The following is a 27,479-nucleotide window of genomic DNA, read 5'->3' as shown; positions in this document are numbered from 1 at the left end:
TTCATCCTACCAGGGAAGTGGAATTCAGCCTGAGCTGGATGGGATTTCATACCTCTTTAAAAACAGATTCACAGTTGGGGGCTGCTGTTAGACACAGCTTTGTTCTGGGAAGCCCAAGTGCATGAGACACTTTTCATAAGGAGAGGCTAGTAAGTTAACCGTGACCCTTCCTCAAAAGAGATAACCTTGTCACTCTTATCCATGTGATGGTAACATTTCACTTGTTTTACTGCAATGTGTTTTAGATTTGGCTGCCTCTATCAATCATTCTCAAGCTTTTGTTGGTGCAAAATACTGCAGCTAGATTGCTGATTGGGGCCAAGCACACACAATATATCTTGCCAGAGATGCTTCACAACGCAGAAAGAAAAAACATTCCCACTGCTTTTGAAGCAACTAGTGTGCCCAAAGCCTGAGATCATCTTCTTTGGGTTCCTTCACTATCTGAGGTAAAGCAGGTGGTGACCCAAGACACAGCTTTTTCAGTGGTAGTGCCCTGTCTTTGGAATGCCCCTCAAAAGATTCACCTGCCACATGCTTGGGTAGCTTTTCAATACCAGGTAAAAAAGTATTTACCTGGCCAATGCCTTAAGATGCTATTGATATGTGATTTATTCTATTGGTAGTGGTTTGAAATTTAAACATCTGCTGCTGCTGTCAATATTACTCTGTTTTAATGGATTGGTGTATTGTTTTAAAATAAATTAGTGTTATGAGCATGGGGGTTGGGATGGATGATTCCTGCGGGTTCCATTTCCAGCCTCTGATTTGGAATCCTGTGCCTTGGAATGAGGAACTCTCTGCTGGTCAAATGAGTCTTTTGTTAACCAAATAGATTGGCCAGGTAAGATAATGGGCTGATTAGTTGCCTAGCAATGGTGAATGGGCCAGGGAGACCCTTTTGTCATTGAAACTCTTCAGGAGAGCCTCCCCCCCCCCACTCCTGGCAGCTAGCAGAAGTTGTGCTTGTAGTTTTAATGTGTCTAGAGAATTGCTGGGGACTCGAAGGCAGGCAGAGAGACTGGCTCTCTGCACCATGGCCTTTGGGGTGCCTCCTGCAACCCAGATGGAAGAGCTGGATATTGGACTGCTGATGCCTTGAACCCCTCCAATCTTAAGCTCAGGTTGGAATGTGTGTAAATAAATAAACCATATTTCATAAAGACACCACAGTCTCCACTGACCTTCTTCCCAAAGGAAACCAAACAACGCAGGGACCCCTGAAATCTCACTGCTCGGAGATTGGGGGAGGCATGCAACATTATTGATTTTGTGAGCTGTTCTTGACACCCTTTTAGGGTTGAATAGTGGGGTATAAATATATGTAATAAATGAATAGACAGCTGGTATAGCACAGTGGGGAGGAGAGCCTAGCTGGGAGGCCAGAGTCTATGAGTTCAAATCCCCACTCATGTCTCCTGGGTGTCAAGGGCCAGCTAAAGTGAATGGCTCAGGGGTTACGTCCCCTGCCACCTGTGCAGCCGTGGGCAAGCAGCATAGTCCCAAGGAGCTCAGTTGCCCCCCAGCTGGCAGTTGCGGACAAGGAAGGGGCTGGCTTGTGCAGCTGTGGCAAGCTGAGCAGGCCCTAGCTAGCTGGGAAGGACTAGCCTTAGAGGGAGGCAATGGAAAAACCCCTCTGAATACCTCTTACTATGAAAACCCTATTCATAGGGTAGCCATAAGTCGGGATCTACTTGAAGGCAGTCCATTCATTCATTTCATTCAATAAATAAATAAATAAATGGATGGATGGATGGATTATATGGGGTTACTGTAGGAAAGGAAGAAGGGTCCTGGATTCAGCTCTTTCTCCCTAGAGCAGAGCCAGGTACCTTCAAACCTGAGAGCCCCAACCATTGGTTGGATCAGGTATTAGGCTTGTGCAGGCTATTATAACATGCCATCCAAATGAGCTATGGGATCCTGTTGAGGATGTTGCCCCACTAGGAGTCAGCATTGCAGACTGATAAATGAGAAAGACAGTTAAGTTTTACTTCTCATTTAGGTTTGGAACTATGATGATTCCTGAATAAAAACAAATTTATTTGGCCAGGTCCTCTAAAGGCTCAGAGGTATTATCTTCACGTTCACATCTGAGGAGTCACATTATCCTGTTTTTCTGTCCTTATGAAGAAATGAATGCAAATTATGAGTGCATTCAGTCATAGCAGCAAAGTATGGTTTGCCATTACAAGCATAAGCAAGCATAAGTCTCAAATGATCCCTTCTCCTCATCTTCCTTCATCTTCATACAAGGAAAGATGATTAGAAGGTTCAGTTCTGGTTTGTAACAAACCAAAGTTTACAATGTCATCCAAACCCAGAAAACTATGCATTATGCAAATCAAATTCTTCCCACAAACCAGGATCCCAAGCCACAGTGTGACTCTGGTTTATGGTTCTGGTTTGTGGTAAAACTATGGTTTCCCACAAACCAGCAATGGAAGCTTTTTCATTTCACTTCACATGTGGAGAAAGGCAGATGGGGAGGTTTGAAAAGGAGCATGAGAATCTTCAAGCTCATAACAGTAATCTGTTGTTTTCTCTTGTGTCTGTATTTAGCTGATGTAACTGATTTCAATAATACATGATTATGTTAATGTAGTATGACCGCCAAATACTGTTTTAATTCAAAAACATTGTAATGAAAATAGGTCTATGTATGCTTAACTAATGGCCGGTTTTTGATGGCAGGAAGTTGTTCACATAAATTTAGCAAAGGTTAATGATCCAGTTGTTAGTCTCAACCATCATAGGGTCAGGCCTCCAAATGTTTGGAAAATATATTTTCAGTAGAATAAAAAATCCACATGCCAGCAAATAATCTGACAAATTTATCAGAAGCTCTGACAAAACAATAGCATAATCATCTAGAAGAAAACATCAAAGGAGCTCTCAAAGCAAACTTACTTTAAAAGAAAATCCACAATGGTCAGTTTTGTCCGTGCCAAGGGCTAATTTGTCTAGCTGAGAGTGGTAGATTTGCCTAGCATTACTTTAACATCCTATTGCATCTACATGGTATCTTTGCAATCAATAGAGATTATTATTGTGACACATTTTTAAACCTGCTAACTATCGCCTGTCAAGGGCATCTCTTCCTCAACTTTTTGTTTGTTCATTTCAATTACATTCCATTTCTCCTTCATGGAACTTTGGGCAGCAGACATGGGGATACCTAGTTTCCCATCCAGGCACTAGCATGGCTCACATCTGCTAGCAATGTAACCAAACCATATAAAACCATTATTTGTATCTAGGTCAGCATGTGTGTGTGCACAGACACACACACACATATAATAACCATTATATTCTTTGTCACATGCTCATAAACACACAGATACAAACAAATATGTATTATAGCCACTTCCCAACATTCTGTTCTTTGTTATATGCTAGGAGTGTCACGCTATAGCAGATTTCCCCAAACTGGTGCCCTCCAGATGTCGCTGGATTACAAGGACAACTGAGAAAATTGACAGGATTGAAAACTGTGAGTTGTTGAAATGGATTATTCTACTGGTGTGCCATCTCTTAATTTGGCCTTGTATCACTTTCAGTTGTTTCATAGGAATACATTTACTTAGTTTGTTATACAGTATATGTTGAGTTCAGTATAGAACTGTTTCTTATACTTTGGGTCTTATTATTCCATATATTTTGTCTGTTAGGGACTCATTTTTTTGTTCTGTTTTCATGCTGAAGTACAACTCCCATCATCCTTGATCATCAGCCATGCTGGCTGATGCTGATGGGAGTTGGAGTCAGGACACAACATCAGGAGTGCACCAAATTGGGGGAGGTTACATTAGAGGGTGATAGAGAAATCAAACAACTGGCTTTCAGAAGGAGAATAAGAGAGGCAGTATATTTTTGATCAGAGATTCATTGCCTCATTTCTCCCTTCCTTGAAACCAATTTGTGGATTAGTAAGGAAGCCATATGACTGGAGGGGCATACCTTTCCCATTTCTACATGCTGAGTACAGCTGGGAAAGAAAGGCTGTGCCCTGGCAGATTGACCAGCATTCTAGTTGGGCATACCTCTCTCACAGGCAGTTCTCATGTATGTCAGGAGAGGAGAGCAGGAGGCAATTAGTTAGTTAGTTGAAGGATTTTTACCCCCCCCCTTTTACTGTTTTCTGAAGTGGCTGAATACAAATTCTCCGTGAAGGTTGGTCCATTAGGGCTAGTGGGGCACTGCTCCACCAACCTCTGTCTGCCCTCAGCCAGCCACCACCTGCCTGTTTTCTTATTTGCAACCATTCTAGAGGATGGCACTGCCTGTCAACTTCCTCCTCCTGAGTCTCAGTGTTGCCCTTGTAGAACTCCGCAGGGAGGAGGATGGGGTCAAAACTAGAATCAGTTAGCTCTGCCTGTCATTGGCTCTGGCTCCAGCTACTGTTGGGCTCTCTCCTTTGCCCCAGCAGTTCCAGTGGGCACCAGCCACCACTACAAATGCATAAAATTAAAAAAATACTGAAACCTAAAGCAGCACAAAATAAAAATAATAGAGGAATAAAACATCAAAAAGCCAGTTATTGAGGATTAAAATAAAAATGTAGTGACTTGTATCTTGACACTTTGAAGTAGAACTGGCAGTGACAGTAGTGGTACAGAGCAGGTGTTGTGGGGGTGGGGTGGGGTGGAGGCTATAGCAGAGATTGGATGGACAGAAGCCAGTGAGATAGAAGGTGGATGGGACTTTTGACTTCTTCCCCAAAATCCCACCCATCAAATTGTAAGGGTAAGTAGCTGAGAAAGGAAGGAAAAGAAACTTCAAGCACATGCACGCCTCAAAAGTGTATGTGCATCCTACTTTTATCTGGTGATTGTAAATGGTTTTGTGGATTGGTGTGTGTGTGTGCAGAATCTACCTTGTAGACACATGTAATAATGTCTGTTATGAAAATGGATGAAAGAAGGTTGATTGGTGCTGTGACTTAGCTGCATCAAGCTAGGTATCAACTTAAACTACAACAGGTAATTTCTCCATATACAGAATCTCTGGCAGAGCCCTTAACAATGTGATCCTATACATATTTACTCCCACTGAGTTCAATGGGACTTACTCCCAAATAAGTGTCTATAAGACAGATGAGTAGCCTGCAGTTTGGAAGTGACATGCATCCCTGACCTTATTTCATGCAGCCCCAACACCTCTTGAAATTGCTTCATCCCATCAGAGTCCCTTTCTTCATTTCCTTCTTATTTTTCCTGGTTTTTAATATAGTTTCTCCTCTTTTTGTGTAATTTCAGCACAATCGGGGCAGCATTTTGTTTGGTAAAAATAAAATTATATTTTAAAAAACATTTTTCTCATTGTATGGCTTGGGGAAAAGAAATTTCCTCCTCAACAAGCTGAGAGAACATAAGTAGGTCAGTCTTTATTCTGAATTAATTAATCTATAGCACTTTTGTCTCTGGCTCTGTCCATCATAAGCTCTGGCTGCACCCATTGTCAACATGCACTCACTCTCCACGCCTCCATAGAGTCACAGAATAGTAGAGTTGGAAGAGGCCTATAAGGCCATCGAGTACAACCCCCTGCTTCAACTTAAAGCATATCTGACAGGCATCTGTCCAGCTGCCTCTTGAATGCCTCCAGTGTTGGAGAGCCACCAGATTGGTAATATGGTCCTAAACAGAAAAAACCTGCAGTTCTGTATCAACTTACCTGACAGTAAGCCCCATTGAACTCATTAGAACTTACTTATCAGGCTCGTACAGGATTGCGCTCTAAATGAATTTTGATAAATGATGCTCAATTTTTGCATTCATCATGACAAAGAATGCCACCTTGTTATGCTGCTGAGGTATTATCCTTGCAAAGATTAAATAAATTGTTACCCAGAAGAATTCTTATCTGAATAAAATATGAAACACATCACAGGGGATGTCTTTTAATGGCCTTTCATTGTGCTATATATAACTGAAATTGAAGCTTGACTTTGAAATTGTGGCTTTTAAAAGAGAGAGAACAAATATTTTCTCATTTTCATTGTAATTAATTAATTATTAGTAATGAATAATTGTTTGGTTATATTGATAGCCACCAGTTATTGTCACTATGACCTAGCCCCAACCCCCAATGCAGGAGGCAACTCTGTTTAGGTCTGTTTCTGTACTGGCTGTTCACTAAAGAAGAGGTTGTTTTTTCGACCGCTTGGTACCATTTTATTGCACTGTGGTTGAAATAGCTTCCCTGTTTTTCTGTTGGTTGTGGTTTCACTGTCTTAGCCTTCTCAGTCATTCTCATAAGTTAAACACTTAGAATCTAAAACTTAAAGGAGTTTCAAAAGTGGCTTGTGGTATGGCCTGAGGATCTGGGGTTCAAAGGAGAAAAATGTAGGGGGGAAAACCTTCACAACTAAGAAAAGATACACAACATTTTACAGGTGAGGCAGGTTGGCTGGGGGTGAATGGAAAGCTACAGACACCTCTCTCTCATTTCTTTGATATTCTTGCTCATTCCATACACCTCTTTCCAAATTGTCTCCAGTCTTTGCCCCCTTCACAAGCAAATTCCTGGATGAAAGTTGGCAATGTGGAAAGTACACCAGCGGCCAGCCCCATTCATCTCTTACCCTCCATTTAGGCCCCAGTTGGAGGCAGTGCATTGCCTCCTCCCTCTCTTCCAGCAACAAATATTTTCCCAGCATTCTCTCTCTCACACTCCAGATGCTATGTGGGCAAAGTAAAAAAAAAGGGGGGACACCCCCTTCCAGGATTTGAATGTGCTGGGATTGATGGGTTTAATTATTGACAACGAGGCTGGGGAGTTTGGAAAATACCAGCAGCATGATGAGTAATGAGCAACATATTATTACAGCCCCAAGGCTAGTTTTATATAGCTGCCACCATTCATTTAGATGCATAAAGAAGGCAGATGTAGCAATCCCTTCCCAGCCACCTTCTAAAATTGCACCGTGGCTCTCTTTGAATATTTCTCTCCCTCTGGTCTGAAGTCAAGTAAGGGGTGCATCTGCCTTTGAAGTAAATCTTTTGCCTGATTTACATTGCCTGATTAGTTTGTAAGAACGATAAGAAGCGATTCTCTACCGTGCTGTTTAAACATCTGTTCTTCTGATCTCGTCATAGTCATCTGATCCCCACACTCCTTTGGGGAGGGCTGTTTCATTGTCTCCAAATACAAGTTTAGGGACCGAGATTGTTGCCTTTGAAGTCAATGGCGAACCTTCGGTAAGGGGCGAGGCAAGGTGGAGCTTTTAAATTAGCACTTACTGGTGCTCACAGCTCGGTGGCCACACCACACCCCTGTATCCCTGAGTTTTCCGTAGCTTTTAAGACATTTCCCCCAAGAAGGCCCGCACCTGCAGAGAGCCAGCTCTCGCTCTATTTTATTGCAGCATCGGACGCCAGGGGTCGCGCCTCTCACAGCTTTGGCGCTCCAAACTGGAAATTCGGGGCAAGGGGGAAGGAGGAAGAGATCAACGGACTCCGAAGAAAGGCACATCACCTTGCATATCTTTTCGCCATCTAACAATTTGTCCTCAGAACTTTCGAAAGAAGGAAGAAACCAACAAATGCTGTTATTATTTTCTTCTCCATATACCAATATGAAAACAATGGTTGTTGGCTTCTTTTTCCTGACCCTCAAGAAGGGAAAGAGTAAAAAACACACGAATACCTGATAATCAGACACTCTCGCGCGCTCTCGGCTGGTTCACATATCGTCCTAAACTCAGCTACCTGACAGTAAGCCCCGCTGAATTTAACGGGGCTTACTTCCGCGTAAACGAGTATAAGATTGTGTTGTAAGCACTGCGTGAGAGGAGAAGCGAAAGTCCAGCCTTCCTTGTTAGATCCGTGATGACCCATTGAGACACTCGATCCTACAGTCCTACAGTGAGGAACCAGTTTGTGTGAAGCAGACGGTAGAGAAGAGCGAAAGCAGGAGCTCGTTTGGACTGCAGACTGTTTTCTGGAGGCTAACCTGACTGTGTAGAGTAGACAATCAAACGCCGAAAGGTCTTCTTTGGACCAGTCCTTAGCACTATTAGTGTAAGATGCTTATTGCCTGAGAAGGAAGGTCACCCTTATACAGGCCATTGGTCCATCTGGCTTAGTGCTGTCAACTGGGAATCAGTAAGGAGTTTCAACACCGCCTTTTTTGAAAGGTATGGCCTGCCTTTCAGTGACCTCTCACCAACTCGCCTTGAAAAGTTTGAACCCTGATCTAGGATCCAGCAACTGCTAGCCAAGATCAAGGAGCTATGGGGAGTTTTCTGGAGCCGACCGCTGTGTCGCCCGGAGCAATAACACTGCGTCTTGTCTATGTGTTTAATTAGTTCTCGGCTAAGCGGACTCAAGCATGTCCGGAGATCCCTCGCGAAAGCGATATTTGCAGGGCACTTTCGGTGAATCAGACCTTGTTTTCCAGAAGCCAATGTACAAAGGAAGCTTTCAAGGGATAGGTGTGCCAAGGTGAGGAAAGGGAAGGCTGGGCAAAAGCTAGGAAATAACTCAAGGTACTTTTTTAAAAAAATGAATACAGACTGCAGTGTGTTCTGACATTTCCCTCTTCCTATCAGGTCAGAGCTGTCAAGCAAGAGGGAAATAACAGCCCTTTTCACTCAGTGCAAAGTGCCAAAGGAAGCCCAGAAACATCCAAACGAAGATGACGATGAAGAACACCCCAGCGCGCTTGTTGGCTCTTTAGGACCGGCTTTTTGAAGATATGATGGGAAGGGAGAAGGACCTCTATGGAGGTCGATGGAGGGAGGGCTGCCTTGCAGGATAAAGTAATGGTAACCTGTCCTCCAGTACTTTGCAAGAAATTTCCACCCTCTCGTCTGGGCTTGCTTCACCTCCCTCCCCACCCCCCACTTCTCACTGGAGTCTACATACTGATCTCATTAACGGGCAAACTCTCCGTTAAGTCCTAAGCGTTATCTAGTTGGGTAGAATTGCCTCATCCACACCAAACCATCAGTTTCTCTAGCATATCTGACCACGCCAGTCTCCTGGAATCCAAGGCTCTCAAACAGTGTAGGTTTGCCCTTGCTTTGCTGGAGCACACTTCCAGGACCCACATGCCTCTGAACTCCTCCCAGGATATTATGTGTGAAATAAACAGGGGCACTATCTGACTAAAGCTAAGCATTTTTAGATTTTGGTAATTTCAACTGGACTCCTGCCCGGGTTTTTTAATTTCGCCCATTGAAATCAATCGGACTTCAGCTGCAATCCTGAAAACGCCTTGTCAGGGGCTAAGTCCAATTTAACTCAGTTGCACTTACTTCTGCGTAAAACTGTGGAGGCACAGCGCAACATAGTGTGCTTAACTTTAACCGATTCCTGCTTGCTAGAATAACATTATCTACAGTATTTGATCTAGCACGTTCTCTTTGGTATTTTTATTTTTCTGGCTTGCCTTTACTGTCACCTTCAGGCTGATTTTTTAAATGTATTATTATTATTATTACCTAGAGAGATGGGTGGACGGGATGCTTCTCTCCCCCTCTCAACCCCAAATTTCAAAGGAATTGAAAAAGTCCAGAGTCCGGGGTGGGCAGGTATTTCTCTCTATTATTGGACACCAAGGGAAAGGTTACTGTGCCCCACTCCTAATTTTTCTTTTCATTAGGTGGAGTGTAACACTCTGCCAAGCCAACTTTAGTGGGAGGCAAGACTCCATTCAAACCGCCAGGCATAAATCAGGAGGCACTTGCTGCAATCCAGCTGTATCTCAGGCGCTCAGCGACGTCCTTTACTACATCACTGGGGGTGGGCCACTGATATGCTTCCTCTTTCCTGAGCCATGGGGATGTAGGAGGAAAGCATAGGACCAATATATAAGGAAGTTAACTTCAGTTTAATCTTTAGTTAGTCTAATTTAGTTTGAATCAGTGATGTATTTATAAGCCTTTGGTAAGGACACCGAGAAAAAGCTTCCCTATAAAAACAGTACACAACGCATGAGCCTTCTTTGCTCCCTTATGTAGGCTTTGTTATTGCGCTTATTTTCAAAAAGGTGCGCAGCGCGATCCTATGCATGCTTACTTGGAAGTAAGTCTCATTGAGTCCCGCGGTCTTATACGCACTCCGCTGAGAGTAAGCCACACTGAAGACAGCGCACTTGTTTCTTGGCGCTGAGAAACAGTGTTTCACCAAAGCTTCAAGCACACTTATCTGGGAGCAGGTCCCACCGCAGTTATTGAGGATTAGCGTCAGAGTAAACATGCCTTGGATCGGGCTGCCTGAAACCTATTGTGGCGGCCAACGACCTTTCTCCGTTCAGCGTGACTGACGCTAGGTGCTGATCTAGGGCGCCCCAAGCACAATGAAGGAAGCGAGAGAACCCGAGGTGACACCGCCTTCCCCCAAAGCTCTAGCCCCGCTTCAGATCCAGAACTAGAGAAAACAGCACACTTACTTCTTCCCTGCCGCCGGACTCTGGAAGGGTGCTGCTGGCTGCCAACGTATTCCATCAAGTTCAAAGTGATAAAGAACCAAGAAACCAGTCGCAATTGCATAGTAACCCTGTAAAAAGTTCACGTCTCTTGTCCTTTTCGGGGGGGAGGAGAAGGAAGAGGAGTGGGGAGGAGAGGGAAGAGGGGGAGGAAGAGCAGCAGAAATACCTGCCTCGGAGATAATGGCTCTCGATCTTCAGAATAAAGAAAATAAAATCCCACAACTTGTTGTAGATGACGATGCGTAGTTATTGCACTTTCAAATTGCCCCAACGATTGCCTTCTGGCAGTCTCAACGGGAGGGAGGACGGCAAGAGCCCTGAAGCTGGAGCGAGGGGTCTGGTCGATGTCAGGGCAGGTAGCATGTTGTAAGGGGGGGGGGGAGAAGAGTGCAATAATAAATATGAGCGTGGGACAAAGGTAGATGGGGGGTCACACTCCGCTCCGGCTATAGGTCAGCTATCCCATTCAATAACTCCATGAGCATGTGTGCCTTCCTCTCTTTACGGTGTTCCCCTCCGCAGAAGAACCCCATGCAGGACGACAGGAGGCGCGGGGAAGGAGCCTTGGAGGGTGGTGGGTCAGGGAAGCCGATGGGAGCGCTCCTCCTCGGCTTCAGGACAGAGCGCGCCCTCGGACCTGGCTGGGGGCTGCCTCAGACGTCTCTAGGACCAGCAGCATCTCTTCCAGGAAAGGCGTGGGTAGGAGCGCCGCCAGCCTCAGGCGCGCTAGCAGGCGCGAGGCGCCTCAGCGCTGAGGAGGGCTCGCGAGGAGGCGGACCCGTTGGAAAAGCGGACCCGTTTCCAGCGACACGAACTTCAAAAGGGGGCAGCGGGAGGACGAGAGACGGTAGCAGCAACAGAGCAGCTTCCTCAGACCTTCGGCTCCGGCTGAAGCTCAACAGTGAAGGGAGCCGGCTTGAAGAAGCCTGCCTCTGCAGTCCGGGTGGACTCTGCCTGAGAGCGGGCGAGCCAGCGAGCGAGAGCTTTCCCCTTACTCCTCCCTCCCTGGGAGTCCAGTGGTGTTTTTGAAGACGGTATAAAAGTGTGGAAAGCAAACTCCGATAGGACGCGCAGGAGCCCGGGCGAGGAACTTCCAATCGCCGGCTGGCGGGCGGCTCTGGCTTGCGCTGGAGAGGGAGGGACGCTGCGCGCGAGGAGGGGACAGTGTATGTGTGGTGCGGGCGCGAGCCCAGGAGTCTCGCTTTTTGGCGGATGCCATTGGTCGTCCCCCTGTCAGGAAAGTTAGTCTTCGCTTCAGCAGGAATGAGAAAGGTCCCAAATTCAATCCCAGGCATCTCCAGGGAGGGCCGGGAGATAATCCAATCTGGAACCCTGATGAGCCACTGCCAGTCAGTGTAGATGGTGCTGAACTTGATGGACTCAGTATAAGGCAGTTTCCTCTGTCCCTGTCTTACTAGGGTGAACTAACAAGGAGAAAGGTTTCATAGAAAACCTTTACATCTTTCGAACTATACAGGCGAGAAGCCCTATTAGTGAAATCTAGTTGCTTCTACCTTATTGTTTAGTCTTTATTGTTTAGCTTTGATGTTTTGATGTTCTGATGCTCTTGTTTTTGATGCTCTGATGTTTTATATGTTTTTGCCTGGTACGTCGCTCAGAGTGTCTGAGTATTCCAGCCAGTTGGGCGACTAATAAATCGAATAAATAAATAAATAAAAATAAAATAAATAGAACTTTTTTTCAGGCCCAATATTTTTTTTAAGTGTGTGTGTGTTTGTGTGTGTGTGTGTGTGTGTGTGTGTGTGTGAGAGAGAGAGAGAGAGAGAGAGAGAGCTGCCTCATACTGAGGGCACCTCCAGCCTGTTGCTATTTGCTGGTGGCATTTCAATTACATATGGGGCAGATTCACATAAATACATGCAATTATAGTCACTTCCCCCCTAATACGAGACTTTTTGCTATAAAGAGATGGGGAAATGAGCTGGAAAGCATTCTTTGACTCAATGTCTCTAGCCTCCCCACTAACAAATCAGAGTGAAAGCTCATGAAATAGCTAGTCTCCTCTATAATCTCTTTGCAAACAAGTTCGAATGAATGTGCAATGAACACCTCGGAGCGCGATGAGTCACATTGTTGGTCCATCTCGTTCAGTAGTAGGAAGAGGACTGGTTCGGCTCACTGGCCCCACACAAGGTGAGACTGGCTTTGCCCCGATCTCCCTTCCTGATACTCTCAAAACTCATTTACTGGACTTTAACCTGAACTTGCCACCTTCCCTAAAAGGACTTGCATGCCTTACCATATGTTGCTTCCTGACATTGCTTGTTAGAACTTTTTCTGGATGCACCCGGCTTGTACAAGAGTGATATATGCTGCTTCATTGCCTGTACATGGATCTGTAATCAAAACATTCTCTAATAAAAAAATTAATCTGCTTACTGACTGGCAGCAACACTTCAGGGCATCAGACAGGGGTTTAACCCCAGCCTCACCTGGACTTTCACCCACTGATCTGTCACCATCAACTATATTGGGATAGGACCTGGTAGAAGCTATCTGTGCAATAGGTTAAGAACAGGACCTTTGTCAGCCGAAGGGTTACATTGCATAAAGGACAACCTTCTGGGGGCTACAAAGGAAACAAGTAGATGGAGTGATGGCCAGGACTCTTACATTTGTACAGTTTGGCTACATTCCAGCTGTGCATAAAATAACACTCACATCTCTCCATCCTGGCAAGCAAGAGGCATGATTACAAAGTCAAGGACACATTCCAAGCTAGGCAGAAGCACTACAGGAAGGCTTGGAGCAGGGCTGTTGAGGGGTGTGGCTTTGTGAGGAGAGAGAGGCCTGGAGGACTGTATTTGGCCACTGGGTCTCAGGTTCTCCACCTCTGTGTTACAGTCTAAATAAAATGATTTTGGAGCTTTTCTTGCAGGCTAATTAAGTTTGGTTGCATTTAGTGCAAAAGCTCTGTGACAAAGAGGCAATGGCTACCTAAAAACATAAAAGCAACGCAATGATTCAAATTTCCCTGAAGTGCTAATCAAAACTTATGATGGGTTCATTATGTTGTGTGAGAGAAAAGAGAGGTTAAAAAAGCAGTAATCCTTATAATACTGTAGTGCTACAGCTACCTGATCATCATCATAAGATGACCAGGCCAAGTTCAAGGTTCTAGTTTTGGTGTACAAAGCCCTATACAACTTGGGACCAGGATACCTGAAAGACCGTCTTACCCCTTATATACCCAGTCGATCACTGCGCTCTGCAAGTGAGGGCCTCCTGCAGATACCATCTTATCAGGAGCTCCGTTCTGCACAACATAGGAAATTTAGTGTGGCAGCACCTACCCTTTGGAATTTCCTCCCCTTAAATATTAGGCAGGTGCCATCTCTGTTATCTTTTTGGCACCTTTTGAAGACTTTCCTCTTTCAACAAGCCTTTTAAGTTGAGAGCTATCCCAGTCTGCTTCTGTGTTGGAATTGCTTTTTAATATGCTTTTTAAAAAAAAAAAAAACCAACAACAATATGTTTTTAACCCTTTTTCAAAGATGTTTTAAAAGCTTTTTAAAAAAATGTTTTTAAAGTTGTTTTGTTTTGGTGTGTTTTAAGGTCTGTTTATATGATGTTTTGATGTGTTTTTAGCGCTTCTGTTTGCTGCCCTGGGCTCCTGCTGGGAGGAAGGGCAGGATATAAATCAAATAATAAATAAATTAATAAATAAATAAAATAAGATGACATTCATATAGGGCTTTCAGCACACCCTGCAACATCTTTTTGTTCTCAGCCTTTTTTCTTTTAAATTTGTGTGTGCAAAGGAGTTCTGCAAAACTAAAAACCTAGCTCTCTGCATTTTATAGATTTCTAGTGCAGTATTATGACACTGTTCCTGATTGGAGTCCCTGCATTTTTAAAAAACACATACAGAACACATACAGAACTGCTCCCCCCTGTTACACCCACATACTTCTGTGCTACACCTAGAGCCATTGTGGTGGCTGGAATGGGACCTGGGAGGCCAGGGTTCAAATCTCTACTCGGCCATGAAGCTCACTGGGTGACCTTGGGTGATCTTGGGCCAGTCACTGTCTTTCAGCCTAACTTACCTTACAGGATTGTTGTGAGGATAAAATAAGGAGGGGGAGAACCATGTTTGTATGCCATCTTGAGCTCCTTGGAGGAAAGGTGGGCTATAAATGTAATAATAAATAAATAAGTAAATTAACTGTTATGTGACAGGATATTTAATGAACATTTCCCCATCTTAGCATCTCTGTGCTCAGAAAGCCTGCACATGTTGAATTTCTGCCTGGAATTTATAGCAATTAAAGGTACAGAGAACCCTACAGACAAAAAGTGTTCTGCTCTCTTCTACTTCTACTAAATACTCTGCTCTCTTCATTGCAAGGATTATAGATTTTAAGTTTTTAAAACTACAGACACACACCTGTATAGTGTTTTTAAATGTAAAAAATGGTTATCTCATTTATCCTTACAAATCCCTGCATGAGATATTGGGCTAAAATACAATGACTTGACCATGAGATTAGAGTATGAACTTGAGTTTGAACTTTCAGTCCAACCCCAGCATGGACCACTTTAAAACTGAATCTAATGTACTCGACTATGTTGCCATGTGTGCTAAATTTGTTTAAAGCAGCACAGCAGAGAGTAACAGCAGTCTGAAATGCAAGTGTGCCAGCACGTGTGTGCGTTTACCTAAGAAAGCAGGGTTTTACCCTGCATTAGGATCACTGAGACTTGAGACTTAGTAAAATAAGAAAAGCTACTTTATTTATAGAAATACACAGTAGATAGAAAGGCATACCTAGTTCTAACTAACTAGCCAAGTTGGAGGTGCAACACCCAGGCATGGGAATTGACCTCATGGCTAGGAGAGAGAGAGCAGAGACAAAAAGGTGTCTCCTCTGTCTCGGACAGTCAGAGAAGAAAGGACTGGAAAGGGCAGAAGGAGGAGGGACAGGTAAGCTTCCCTAAAGACATAACAGTCTAGGCGACCAGAAGGAAGTCAGGCAGAGCATCACAGGTAAAGGTAATCAAACCTATCCATCTGGAGGACCCTAACTCTATCTCCCTTCTGGAACATAAACATAAGGACAAAACAGGAGTTGCTCTTGCCCCACTTCCAACATACTACACACAACATATCATGAAAAGTCTTCTGTTAAGATGATGGACTGTGATCTTGAACTACAGCTGAAGCAATTTACCCGTAGGAGTCCTGCTGAAATCATATCTGCAATATTGGAAAAAAATTGTTCTGGTCACAATCTAGCAGCCTGATTCTATGCATATTTACTTGGAAGTAAGACTCACAGAGTGCAGTGGGACTTGTTCCACTCCCAAGTAAATGTGTGCAAGACATTCCTATGTAAATATGCATGAGTTTTTTGAAAGCAATGGAATATATTGCAACTAATTTAAGATTATTTCAATGGAATTAAGGCACAACTAACTTTGGCTAGATTGCAGTGCATTTGCAGTCAACCGTGTCCAAAAATAAAGATTTTAATTAGCTCTTATCTAATTAATTTCATTTTCAAAAATAGTGTAGACTGTTAATTTTTTAAAAAAACACCATATGTTATTTTATCCTTTCCCCACAGAATTCCTAGAGATTTTTCCGCAGTGCCTGATATGTTGAAGCAGTTTTTTCCAAGTTAAAAAAGAAATCCAGGTCCTTGTGAATCAGAGACCGCACCAGAAATCTGGAAGAGAGTTTCTGCTCATTAAAAATTCATGCTATTGCTGAAGTTTAGTAAAACACAACAGATATGAAATAGATTGCTTTGTAAATGATTGATATTAGCATTTCTTCAGCCTAAAAACTATCCAAATGTGTATGTGCCCTAAACACATTTATTTAGTCACACTAATTTTCACCCATTTCCTTATGCATAGGACTAACTGCCTTTTACACAGGAACGTTTTGTAAGAAAATTGAGTTGGGGTGGCATTATTCACTTTTTTAAACTTATGATCAACATACATTCACTTTTATTTTAAAGAAAAGAATACCTTCAACCAGGGATACCAGGGATCATAAAATAAGTAGTCATTTAAACATACTTCTTCGAGTAGTTTTCCCCTTCTCACTGTGTTGCTAAATATCTGAATCAGAAAATAAAGGGGATTTAAAGATCTATGGAGTTTCCCTTTGAAAAAGACTCCAGGGAAAATCTTTCTAATCTAGGATACTTGAGCCAGATGGGATGAGGCTGCCCCACAGACATAAAATAAAAGACAATTCAGCCTTCAACTTTAGATCTTCAGAAATACATCCATATACAGAAGGTGTCTGCATTATTTGGGGGCAGTGTGTGTGCAGTTTTCTTTCTTGCCTTTAAATCAGAGGAAGGAATGGTGTTAATAAACAAGCACAGAAATAAACTAAAGAAATGCATTCAATCCAGCCCAAAACAAACGTGGGCAGCTCTGCTGGAGAAGTGTTAACATCTAAAGTATGTTTTTTAAAAGGGGGTGGGAATCTTGAGGAAACATGAGGAAAACATTACATAAACAGAGTACATCCTCTCCAGGGACAAGGTATTCCAGATTAACCTTTGCCAGAGTGCTTCACAATACAAAATACATCACAGAGATTCTTTATATTACTGTTAATGCACAGCTTCCAGTTATTAGGCAGATTGCATAAAAGACTGTTCAGCATCCTTCTGAGTTATACTCTGTAGTCACAGAATCATCTCAGAGAAAGTACATAATAATTTGTTTTCAACCAGGGATAGCCCCATTTTATTTAATTCATTAGCTTTATTTAGAATTTGAGAATCTTGGCTTCCCCGGGCCCCATTTTAGCTTGAAGAAGAAACGCAGTAATATGTACTAATATATATATATTCAGAATCAGAATGCAAAGAAGAAGCATTCTTGAGCATTGTTTTAAAACATTCATAATTCCCTAGTCACTAGTGGGGAAAATTTGGGAGGCTTTTTACATATTGAAATCATTATTAATGTCAGAAAATGAAGAAAATCAACAGAAAATCATTTTGGTGCCTGCCTTAGCATTTATGTGAATAAAATGCAAAATAAAAATGGTTTGGTGTGTTGTGCCATTTTAGTCATAGGTGCTAAACAAATTGCTCATCTTGCCCTTTCTAAATGTAAGAAGATCAAAGAAAAAAAGTTTTGTTACCTGATAATAGTAGGGGTGGTATTCAGTGTTAGTCTTACCCAGAGTAAATCCACTGAAGTTAACAGACATGACATATTCATAAATTTCAGTTGGTCTACTCTGAGTAGGATTTAGTTGAATACAACTCAGGGGTTTACTGGAATTAATTAGCTGGTTATAGGAGAATCCAAAAGAAGACCTAGGTCTTGAAATTGATGATTAACTGTTTGATTGATTCAGGAGAATATATTTTACATTGGAAGACTGATAAGGAAGTTCTGAACAAAACCAGTTTTCCCAAACTCAATCATTTGTTAAGAACAGGCTAAACATACCAATTACAGTACTTGAAAATGGAAATGGATTGCCTTCAAGTCGATCCCGACTTATGGCAACCCTATGAATTGGGTTTTTATGGTAAGCGGTATTCAGAGGGGGTTTGCCATTGCCTTCCTCTGGGGCTGAGAGGCAGTGACTGGCCCAAGGTCACCCAGTGAGCTTCATGGCTGTGTGGGGATTTGAACCCGGTATCCCAGGCCGTAGTCCAGCACCTTAACCACTACCAAGCTCTGGCATGTGAAGGGTTTATTTTTGCAATAATCTAGCACAGGATTTTATTTTTATGTCAGCCATCATGATAAAACATCAGTGGCAACGTTGACACTGACATTAGATATTAAAGCATAAATCCAGTGTGCATATCTTGGTGGTACAGAGTTTTGCAGCTACACCTGGTGCCCACAAGAACTGGTGATAGGGAGACTGCAGATGAAGCCTTAAAGAAGGGTTGGAGGGATTTCATGTGGTTATGGAATGTGACTATACTAAAGGAAAATTGACTGGTGGAGGCTTACATTGCTTCAGAAAAGCAAAAGATTTGCACATAGTTGACAGCCAGTGCACATATTACACGGTGGCAAATATGTGTTTTGATGTGACATACATGTGTCAGGAAGCCACAGCCAGTCAAGACTCTTGGTTTGTGTAACTGTTCAATGCACACAGTTGAAAAAAACTATTTATCATGAACATTTATTAGCCATGATACAATTTAAAGATGGTCATGCTTAATCCTGTTGATTTCAATAGGCCTTAACTGTGAATAACTGGATTGGTCACTGTGTTTTAGAAGTACCTGTAAAATGTTTTACCAATGCACAATAAAACATACTGGGCATGATCCAGCCAACGTAAGACCCACTGATCTTAATGGAAAAGATATACATGTTTAACTATCCCACTGAAATCAATGGAACTATAAGATTCTAAGTAAATTGTTATCAGCGAGAGCATATCCTGTGAACTGTGCATTCTTTTCCAAATAGCAATCAGTTAGGTAGCAGTTTTGTGCCTATTATACATACAAATTATTTTGATAAGGTTAGAATGTTTAATGTTTTTAATTGTTGTAAACCGCCCACAGAGCTTCGGCTATCGGGCATTATACAAATGCAATAAATAAATAAATAAATAGAATATCGGCATATGTCTAACATAAAATTGTCACCCATGACTTGTGACTGTAGTTGCTTGATATAACCACAATGATACATGTGATTTAGAAATGTATTGCTGGTGGGGGCAGTACTTATAATGCTATACTATTCCACATCTTCCTTCTTCCCCTTCTATAAAACTGAGTTTTTTGTATTAATAAAATGCAGTATATGTATGACATTAATGCTGGCATTAAAAGATTTTCAAAAGAACTTAGAAGCTGGAACAAAATAATAAATAAGAATTTGACATCCATCATAGTTCATTTTTAATCATTCATTTGTCCATGATTTACAGTAGAATAACAATATTTTAATAAATTATCTTATTGCTTAGTAAGTCACACCAACAAGAGCTGAATTTATAACCCTAATGGTAATTAGGATGACTTGTTCTTTTTCATACAGTTAGAATTAATTAGATTATTCCTTATATCTAATCCCAAAGCCATAAAAACATAAAGTCCCTTCACTTTCAAGTGTTACTAATGAGCAATGTAATTTTCTCACCAATTACAAAGTAGCTGAGGTATAGAAAGAGAGATATTTGGCAACATGAGAATGTGTTACGGTCCACCTTATTTATTTATTTATTTATTTATAAGAGCATTTCCAAATCACCAACTCATTTTTTTAAAAGTCATGGTGATATAAATGATCTATTTAGTATAAAAGTATCTATTTAGCATAAAAGAATGATGGCTTGGATCAGTACTTGCACTTTGTGGAGTTTTGCTTACGCTGGAGGAAGCAGAAGAATTGGTGATTTTCACTGATTTATCCTTTCCCCCTATGCCCCCTGAAAATCAGAGCTTGGAAAAGTTACTTTTTTGAACTACAACTCCCATCAGCCCTAGGCAACATGGCCACTGGATTAGGCTGATGGGAGCTGTAGTTCAAAAAAGTAACTTTTCCAAGCTCTACTGAAAATCTGCTCCAGAGGATTGGGTGACCCTCTGGAATAGTGTGGGCAGTGGTGCTGGGGGTGAAGGGGAACTGGCAAAAATCACCACTGTGTAGCTTTCATCCTGCAGGGAGCCTCCTCAGGATTCCAGTTCCTTCCATGAACAGAAAGAGTCTACCTGTATGCAGAGGGGCAAGTCCTATATCCAATCCAATATATTTCAAATTCAACACTCAGATTATTCTCCCCTGTATACAGGACAGACAGTAACAACAGTTTTCTTGACAAAAGCTCTCAGATCACAGATTATGAAAACTGACTCGATTTAGACCAATGGGAATACTTTCTTTGAATTGAATATGGCAAGACTTCACAAGGATTTTCCATATGATGAAATAATAGCACAAACTGAGAATGAGCAGGGGGGTTAGTCTTCTAAAACATACTCAAACTCACAGTACTTAATAATCTTTCTTTTTTAAAGTGGCAAAATATACTGTGGGAGCCTCCCCAATCTCCGAGCGGTGAGATTTCTGGGATCCCTGCGCTCCTCCAGGGTTTGGTTTCCTTTGGGAAGAAGGTCAGCGGAGACTGTGGTGTCTTTATGAAATATGATTTATTTATTTACACACATTCCAACCTGAGCTTACGATGGAGGGGGTTCAAGGCATCAGCAGTCCAATATCCAGCTTTTCCATCTGTATTACAGGAGGCACCCCAAAGGCCATGGTGCAGAGAGCCAGTCTCTCTGCCTGCCTCCAGTCATCAGCCTTTCTCTAGACACAACTAACAACACAAACCTCTCCTAGGCTCCAGGAGGGGGATGGAGGCTCTCCTGAAGAGTTTCAATGACAAAAGGATCTTCCTGGCTCATTCATCAGTTGCTGGGCACCTAATAGACCCATTAACTACCTGGCCACTCTATTTGTTTAACAAAAGAAATTCATCTGGCTAGCAGAGCCAGCCCCAAGGCACAGGATTCCAAATCAGAGGATGGAAAGGGGACTCACAGAGATCATCCATTCCACACACCCCCAAACTCATAACAATACAGTGCAAGCCCAGTATTCTGAAATGCCAGAAATATCTTTAGACTACAAGACTATAACAAGAGTCCTGATATATAAGACCAAGAGTCCATCTAGTCCACTGTTCTAACAATTGCTAGCCAGATGCTTTTGGGAAGCTCCTCTGTCCTGCTGTTTGTCCCCAGCATCTGGTGTTCAGAGGCATTCCATCCCTGAACAAGTTTCATTTAGCTATTATGGCTAATAACTGTCTTTGAACTCTGAGATACTCTAGGTATAATGATTTAAATCTAAATCTAACTGCTCTTTTCCATATTCCTTATCCTGTTGCATTCCCACATGTTTCTGAACATAAATCTTTTGTTTCTGACATCCAGCTTTTGAAATTAATCTTCTGTACTGTTGGAATAAATCTCAATAGCTGTTAATTTAACATTACAAACAGAGGATTATGGTATGACATCACTCTGAGTAAGCAAAAAGAAATGGGCTGTGCATCTTTCAGTGGATGAAAATGATAAGGCATTGTCTGGTGTTCTTTCTAGATAAAACAGACTTTTACAGTGCAATGCTATACATGTCTACTCTGATATAAGTCGCATGAATTCAGTATGGCTTACTCACAGACAGATTATATTTGAGATCTTTAGCCATTGTATTAATACATGTATTAATACATTCATAATATGAAAATTAAGAATATAGGGAACTATGTTTCTGTCTAGTCTTGCATCCTGTCCTCACAATGGCCAATCAGATATCTATGGGAAGTCTGCAAGCAAGGTCCAAGTACAATAGAATTCTCCCCACTAGTGATTCCCAGCAATTGGTATACAGAGGCATAGTGGGCAGTATTCAACTAAATTCTTGTGCTACAGGAATGACTTCAACTAGAGCATGGGGATTCTCCCCTCTCCTCCCTCTGCGCGTACCCTATGCCATCTCCAAATGTGCTCCAGAGGGTTGGGGAACTCCCAGAACAGATTTAGGGGGCATGCGGGAGGATGAGAGGGGGAGAACCTTCAGTTGTGCAAGGAAAACTCCTGGTGGTGATGTAACATTGGACTTAGCGCTATGTTGTATACAGCCCAAGGCTCTAACTGTGGAGGCAAAGCATCATGGTTAGTAGCCACTGATAGCCTTAATCTCTATGGAGGCAGATCATAGCCATCATGGCCATTCACAGCCTGAATTTGTCTAATTCTCTTTCAAAGCCAGCCAATTTGGTGGTTATTACTATATCTTGTGGGAGCAAATTCCTCAGTTTAACTATGCTCTCTTAAGACTGCGACCAGATGCAGCCTCCATGGCTTCAATATCTGTAACTCCCTCTCCCAATTGCTCTGTTTACCATATAGCCTGATGAAGAGTTCTTGGAAACTTGAAAGCTTGCACATTATTTTGTGATATCTTGGTTAGCCTAATAAAGGTATTGCTGTACTATGGGTTTTGGAATTTAGTTGGGAGTGTTTCTGCTGCAATTCTAGGCACACTCCTTAGGAAATGTGTCCCACTGCAATCAGTGAAACTTGCTTTTGAGTAAAGAATAATAGGCTCTCAAACAAGGCACACTGGAAGCATTAGAAAGTGTTTGAAGCTGTATTATTTTTTAATTTCCCCCCCTAAAACTGAAATAGATGACAGTTACATATTTATTTATTATTTATTTGATTTATTATTTGATTTATGTCCCGCCCTTCCTCCCAGCAGGAGAACATAGAGAATACTGTCCCTTAAATGACTCCTCTCATCCTCAAGTGATAAGTAACTATAGTTTCATGAGTGACTTTGGAACTTCCTTACTAGGGAGGGAGCCAATATTTTTTAGATGTAGTATTCCCTCTGCCATCTTTTCTGTAACATGAGACCAGATAAGAAAGTTGTGCAAGGTGTTGGAAAATGAAGACATGGCATTCTGTGAACCAGCTATGGTACTGTTGACAATGTTTGTTTCAAACAGTAAAAACAAGGACAATGCAAGTACATAATGTTATTCAATTTATGAATCTGGAAGAGCTAATTTGGACTATTATGGAAAGAGAAAGGTTTCCCCCTCCAAAAAACCCCCATTGGTCAGGGTTGATGGGAGTTGTAGTTTAGGAACATCTGGATGACCATAGGTTCCCACTTCTTTGGGTAGAGAGGCACACTTACTGTTCTGCTGATTCCAGTGAGTCTCCACTTCTCTTTCCTGACAATGGGGCACACGACGCTAGTCAAATCCCACCCCTTTTTACTGTAAAACCTGGTGGGATCAGCTCAAGTGGTTTTTTTTTTTTTAAATTGGCTTCAGACAGATTTTGCAACCGATCGGCAGATCAACCCATTGCCTCTCCAGGTGTGGCCAATGAAAACACTTTGCTATAGATGACTAGTGTGCTCACAGCCTAAGTTTAAAGGAAGCAAGAATAAATGGTTTCTAAAGTGGATCCAGCACAAAAGTTTTAATCTGAATCTGTGCCTAAGGACACAACTGCATGGAAAAAAGTTAGTGTAAACCAGGCTGTCAGTGGTGCTGCATAACCATTACAGTGACTAAGGCTGCTAGGGAAAGTGCATGATTCACAAAAGTAGCTGTTGGTGCACTATATCAATAGCTCAATTCATGCAAACAAAGTAGTGGAAGCAGAAAAAAAAAACGCTGTCAAAATGGATAAATAAGAACAACCACACCGACGAAGAATAGCACTGACTAGCTTGCTGCTGTGAACATTAAGGGAGCCCTTATAATGTTGAAGAATTAGACCCAAAAGACAGTGATGTGCAAAAATAATTGGAGAGCAGCCCTTGAACCATTATGCAAGTGTAAGTTGCGCACTCACACAAACAAATTCAGTGTTGATATGCCTGCTCAGACAGACAATGGAGATATAAATTGTAATTTGAGGTTTACAAAATTGTTCATTGGAAACAAAACTGGGATCATGACATTATTTCCACATATGCCAAAATGGGACATTTTGATTTCTAATCCCTATAAACTTGTCTCTATAAACCTGATCATATTTTTAATGGCTACAGTTGCTACCAATTTGGTAGAGTGATCCAAGCATGTATTCTCTCTTTCTCTCTCTTTGAAAAAAACTTACCCCCTTGAGCAATACTTGTGCCATGCAATCCCATATTTACTCAGAACAGAAGTAAGTTTTACTGAGTTCAGTGGGAATGAGGCTTACTCTTGTGTAAGTGTGCACAGGGTTGCAGCCTTAATTGAACTGTCTGAAAATCTTATTATGACCTTGACATATTAAGTCAATGAGTGCTAGCAGTTAGTAATTAGCTCATTTGTAATTAACAGTCTGAGATAGACTCGTTTGATGCAGAGCTGTGGTTCAGTGGAAGAACACATTCAATGTTCAATTCCTGGTATCTCCAGGCAAGACTAAGAGTAAGTTCAGCAGTCATGGAATAAAAGTCCTCTTGTGGATCAGGAACTGGTTAAGCAGCAGGAAGTGGAGAGTAGGAATAAATGGACAGTTCTCCCAGTGGAGGGATGTAGAAAGTGGAGTCCCCCAAGGATCGGTATTGGGACATGTGCTTTTTAACTTGTTCATAAATGTTGTAGAGTTAGGGTGAGCAGTGAGGACGCCAAGTTCTCTGATGATCCTAACTAGTTAGTGTTGTTAAAACAAAAAGGGATTATGAAGACTCCAAAAGAACCTCTCCAAACTGAGTGAATGGGTGGTAAAATGGCAAATACAATTCAATGTAAACAAGTGTAAAGTTATGCATATTGAAGCAAAAAAATCTTAATTGCACATATACGCTCATGGGGTCTGAACTGGCAGTGATTGATCAGGAACACAACCTTGAGGTCATAGTGGATAGCTCGATGAAGATGTCAACCCAGCGTGTGACAACTGTGAAGAGGCAAATTCCATGCTAGGGATCATTAGTAAAAGTATTGAAAATAAAACTGCTGATATCATAATGCCATTGTATATATCTATGGTGCAGCCACATTTGGAATATTGTGTACAATTCTGGTCACCTCACCTCAAAAATGATATTGTAGAGTTGGGAAAGGTTTGGGAAATGTTCAGAAAAGGGCAACCAGAATGATCAAGGGGATGAGGAAAGGTTGCAACATTTGGAGCTTTATATTTTATTTATTTATTTATTTATTTATTTACTTATTTACTTATTTACTTACTTACTTACTTACTTATTTATATCCCACCCTTCCTCCCAGCAGGATGGCAAAGAAAAGCACTAAAAACTTTAAAACATCATAAAAACAAACTTTAAAATGCATTAAGACAAAACAAAGCAATGATATGCTGAAGCTGGTAAAAGGCACTCTTAGCCACTGAGGTCACCTGGGCCTCTAGCAACAAAAATGAATCCAGGAGCATCCCCAGACGACAAACCTGATCTTTCAGAAGGAGTACAACCCCATCCAAAGCAGGCAACTGACCAATTATCCAAATTCGGGAATCACCAACCCACAGCACCTCCATCTTGCTAGGATTCAGACTCAGTTTATTGGCCCTCATCCAGCCCACCACTGAGTCAAGGCAGCGGTCCAGGGCTTGCACGGCCCCTCCCAATTCAGATGTTACACAGAAATAGAGCTAGGTATCGTCAGCATACTGCTGACACCTTGTCCCAAATCTCCTGATGACCGCTCCCAAAGGCTTCATATAGATGTTAAACAGCATGGGGGACAAGATGGTACCCTGCAGCACCTCACAACACAATTGCCAGGGGGCCAAAAGAAGGTCACCCAATGCTATTCTCTGAAAACGACCTTGGAGACAGGATCAGAACCACTGTAAAACAATGCCTCCAATACCCATCTCATCAAGTTAGCCCAGAAGGATACCATGGTTAATGGTATCAAAAGCCACGAAGAGATCAAGTAAGAATAACAGGGTCGTACTCCCCCTATCCTTCTCCCAATAAAGGTCATCCATCAAGGTGACCAAGGCCAATTCAGTCCCTTAACCAGGCCTGAACCCAGGCTGGGATGGGTCAAGATAATCTGTTTTAGCCAAGAGTACTTGCAATTGCTGCGCCACAACCCTCTCAATCACCTACCCCAAGAAGGGGGTATTTGCGACCGGTCAGTAGTTGTCACAAACCAGTGGGTCCAGGGTGGGCTTTTTCAGGAGTGATCAAATCATCGCCTCTTTCAGGATGGCTGGAACTACTTCCTCCTGCAATGATGTGTTGACCACACCCTGGATCCACTTGGCCAAACCCCTCGGCAAGCTTTAATAAGCTAAGAAGGGCATGGGTCAAGAGGACACATTGCTGGCTGCATCATCGCAAGCACCCTGTCCACGTCATCAGGCCGCATCAACTGAAACTGTTCCCAAGAAGTTGCAGCAGATGTTGCACTGGACACTTCATTGGGGACTACAGTAGATGTAGATGGGGCATCAAGACTGCTACAGAGGTGAGCAACTTTACCCTCAAAGTGCCTTGCAAACAATTCACAGTGGGCTTCCAAAGGGTCTAAAACTCCATTTCCTGGAGTTGATGTCAACAGACCCCTGACAATACAGGAATACCCCGCTATACGGACCTTCACTTAACATACACTCGCTTTTATGGACATACTCCATACTCCACCATGCCCCTGTTTACATACACTTGCTTCACACTTACGGACACTTAATGGTGCGTGGGGTTGGAAATAGACGAGATCGCGCCACCGCAAATCAGCTGGGATGCGCGATCGCGATCAGCTGGGAGGCACGGCAGCGCAGCAGCAGAGGCTTTAGTGCGGGGCTTTGAGGCTCCGCATGAAGGAGAGGTAAAAAAAGTTTACAAAGGTAGTGCTTCACTTTAAGGACATTTTCAGTTTACGTACTCGCTCTGGTCCCACTGAGTACGTTAATGCGAGGTATTCCTGTACAGAAAAGCTCCACTGGATGGCTACTTGAGGATGGAGGAAGAGAAGTGGGCCTTCTTCGCCACCCTCACTGCCACACAGTAGTTATGGTTATGATGTTTTACTCATGTCCGATCAGCCTCACAGCACGTCTTTTGCCACTTGCACTCTAGCCATCGTCCAGCCTGTTGCATTGCCCTTATCTCACTCGTGTACCAAGGTGCAAACTGGGCTTCACAATGCTGGAGAGGGCGATCGGGGGCAACTGTGCCAAGAGCCCAACGCGCCTCGCTGTTCCACAGCATGACAAGGGCTTCAACAGGGTCACCTGGTCTATCTACTGGGAACTCCCACAGGGCATTCAGGAATCCTGTGGATTCCATTAGTCTCTGGGAGCAGATAATCTTAATCTGTCCACCCCCCTGCAGGGAAGGATAGGAGCAATAAATCTAATCTTCAGCAGGAAGTGGTCTGACCATGACAATGGGGTGACATCCACCCCTCCAGACTACACCTTCCTCCATCTGGAGCAAAAACCAAGTCGAGGGTGTGCCCTGCCCTATGCATCGGACCAGTGACAACTTGAGACAGCCCCATGGTCATCATGGAGGCCATGAAGTCCCGAGCCGGAACACTAGAGACAGTCTCAGCATGG

General features: G+C 42.6%; 1 protein-coding gene across 2 annotated transcripts in view; it reads right to left on the bottom strand.

The window, feature by feature from the left end:
• The window catches only part of RSPO3 (R-spondin 3), a 107,750-nt gene extending 96,283 nt beyond the window's left edge, over nucleotides 1–11,467 (bottom strand). For both annotated transcript variants that reach the window (XM_061623792.1, XM_061623793.1), the window contains exon 1: nucleotides 10,399–11,467. In XM_061623792.1, the coding sequence (XP_061479776.1) occupies nucleotides 10,399–10,498 (100 nt within the window). In that variant the 5' untranslated portion in view covers nucleotides 10,499–11,467. The remainder of the gene's footprint in view (nucleotides 1–10,398) is intronic.
• Nucleotides 11,468–27,479: the final 16,012 nt, after the last annotated feature.

Source organism: Rhineura floridana, chromosome 4 (genome assembly GCF_030035675.1).
Source record: "Rhineura floridana isolate rRhiFlo1 chromosome 4, rRhiFlo1.hap2, whole genome shotgun sequence".
In the NCBI taxonomy this organism is placed as follows: Eukaryota; Metazoa; Chordata; class Lepidosauria; order Squamata; family Rhineuridae; genus Rhineura; species Rhineura floridana.
Note: the sequence above shows the minus strand (reverse complement) of the source record. Positions and strands in the feature narration are given on the sequence as shown.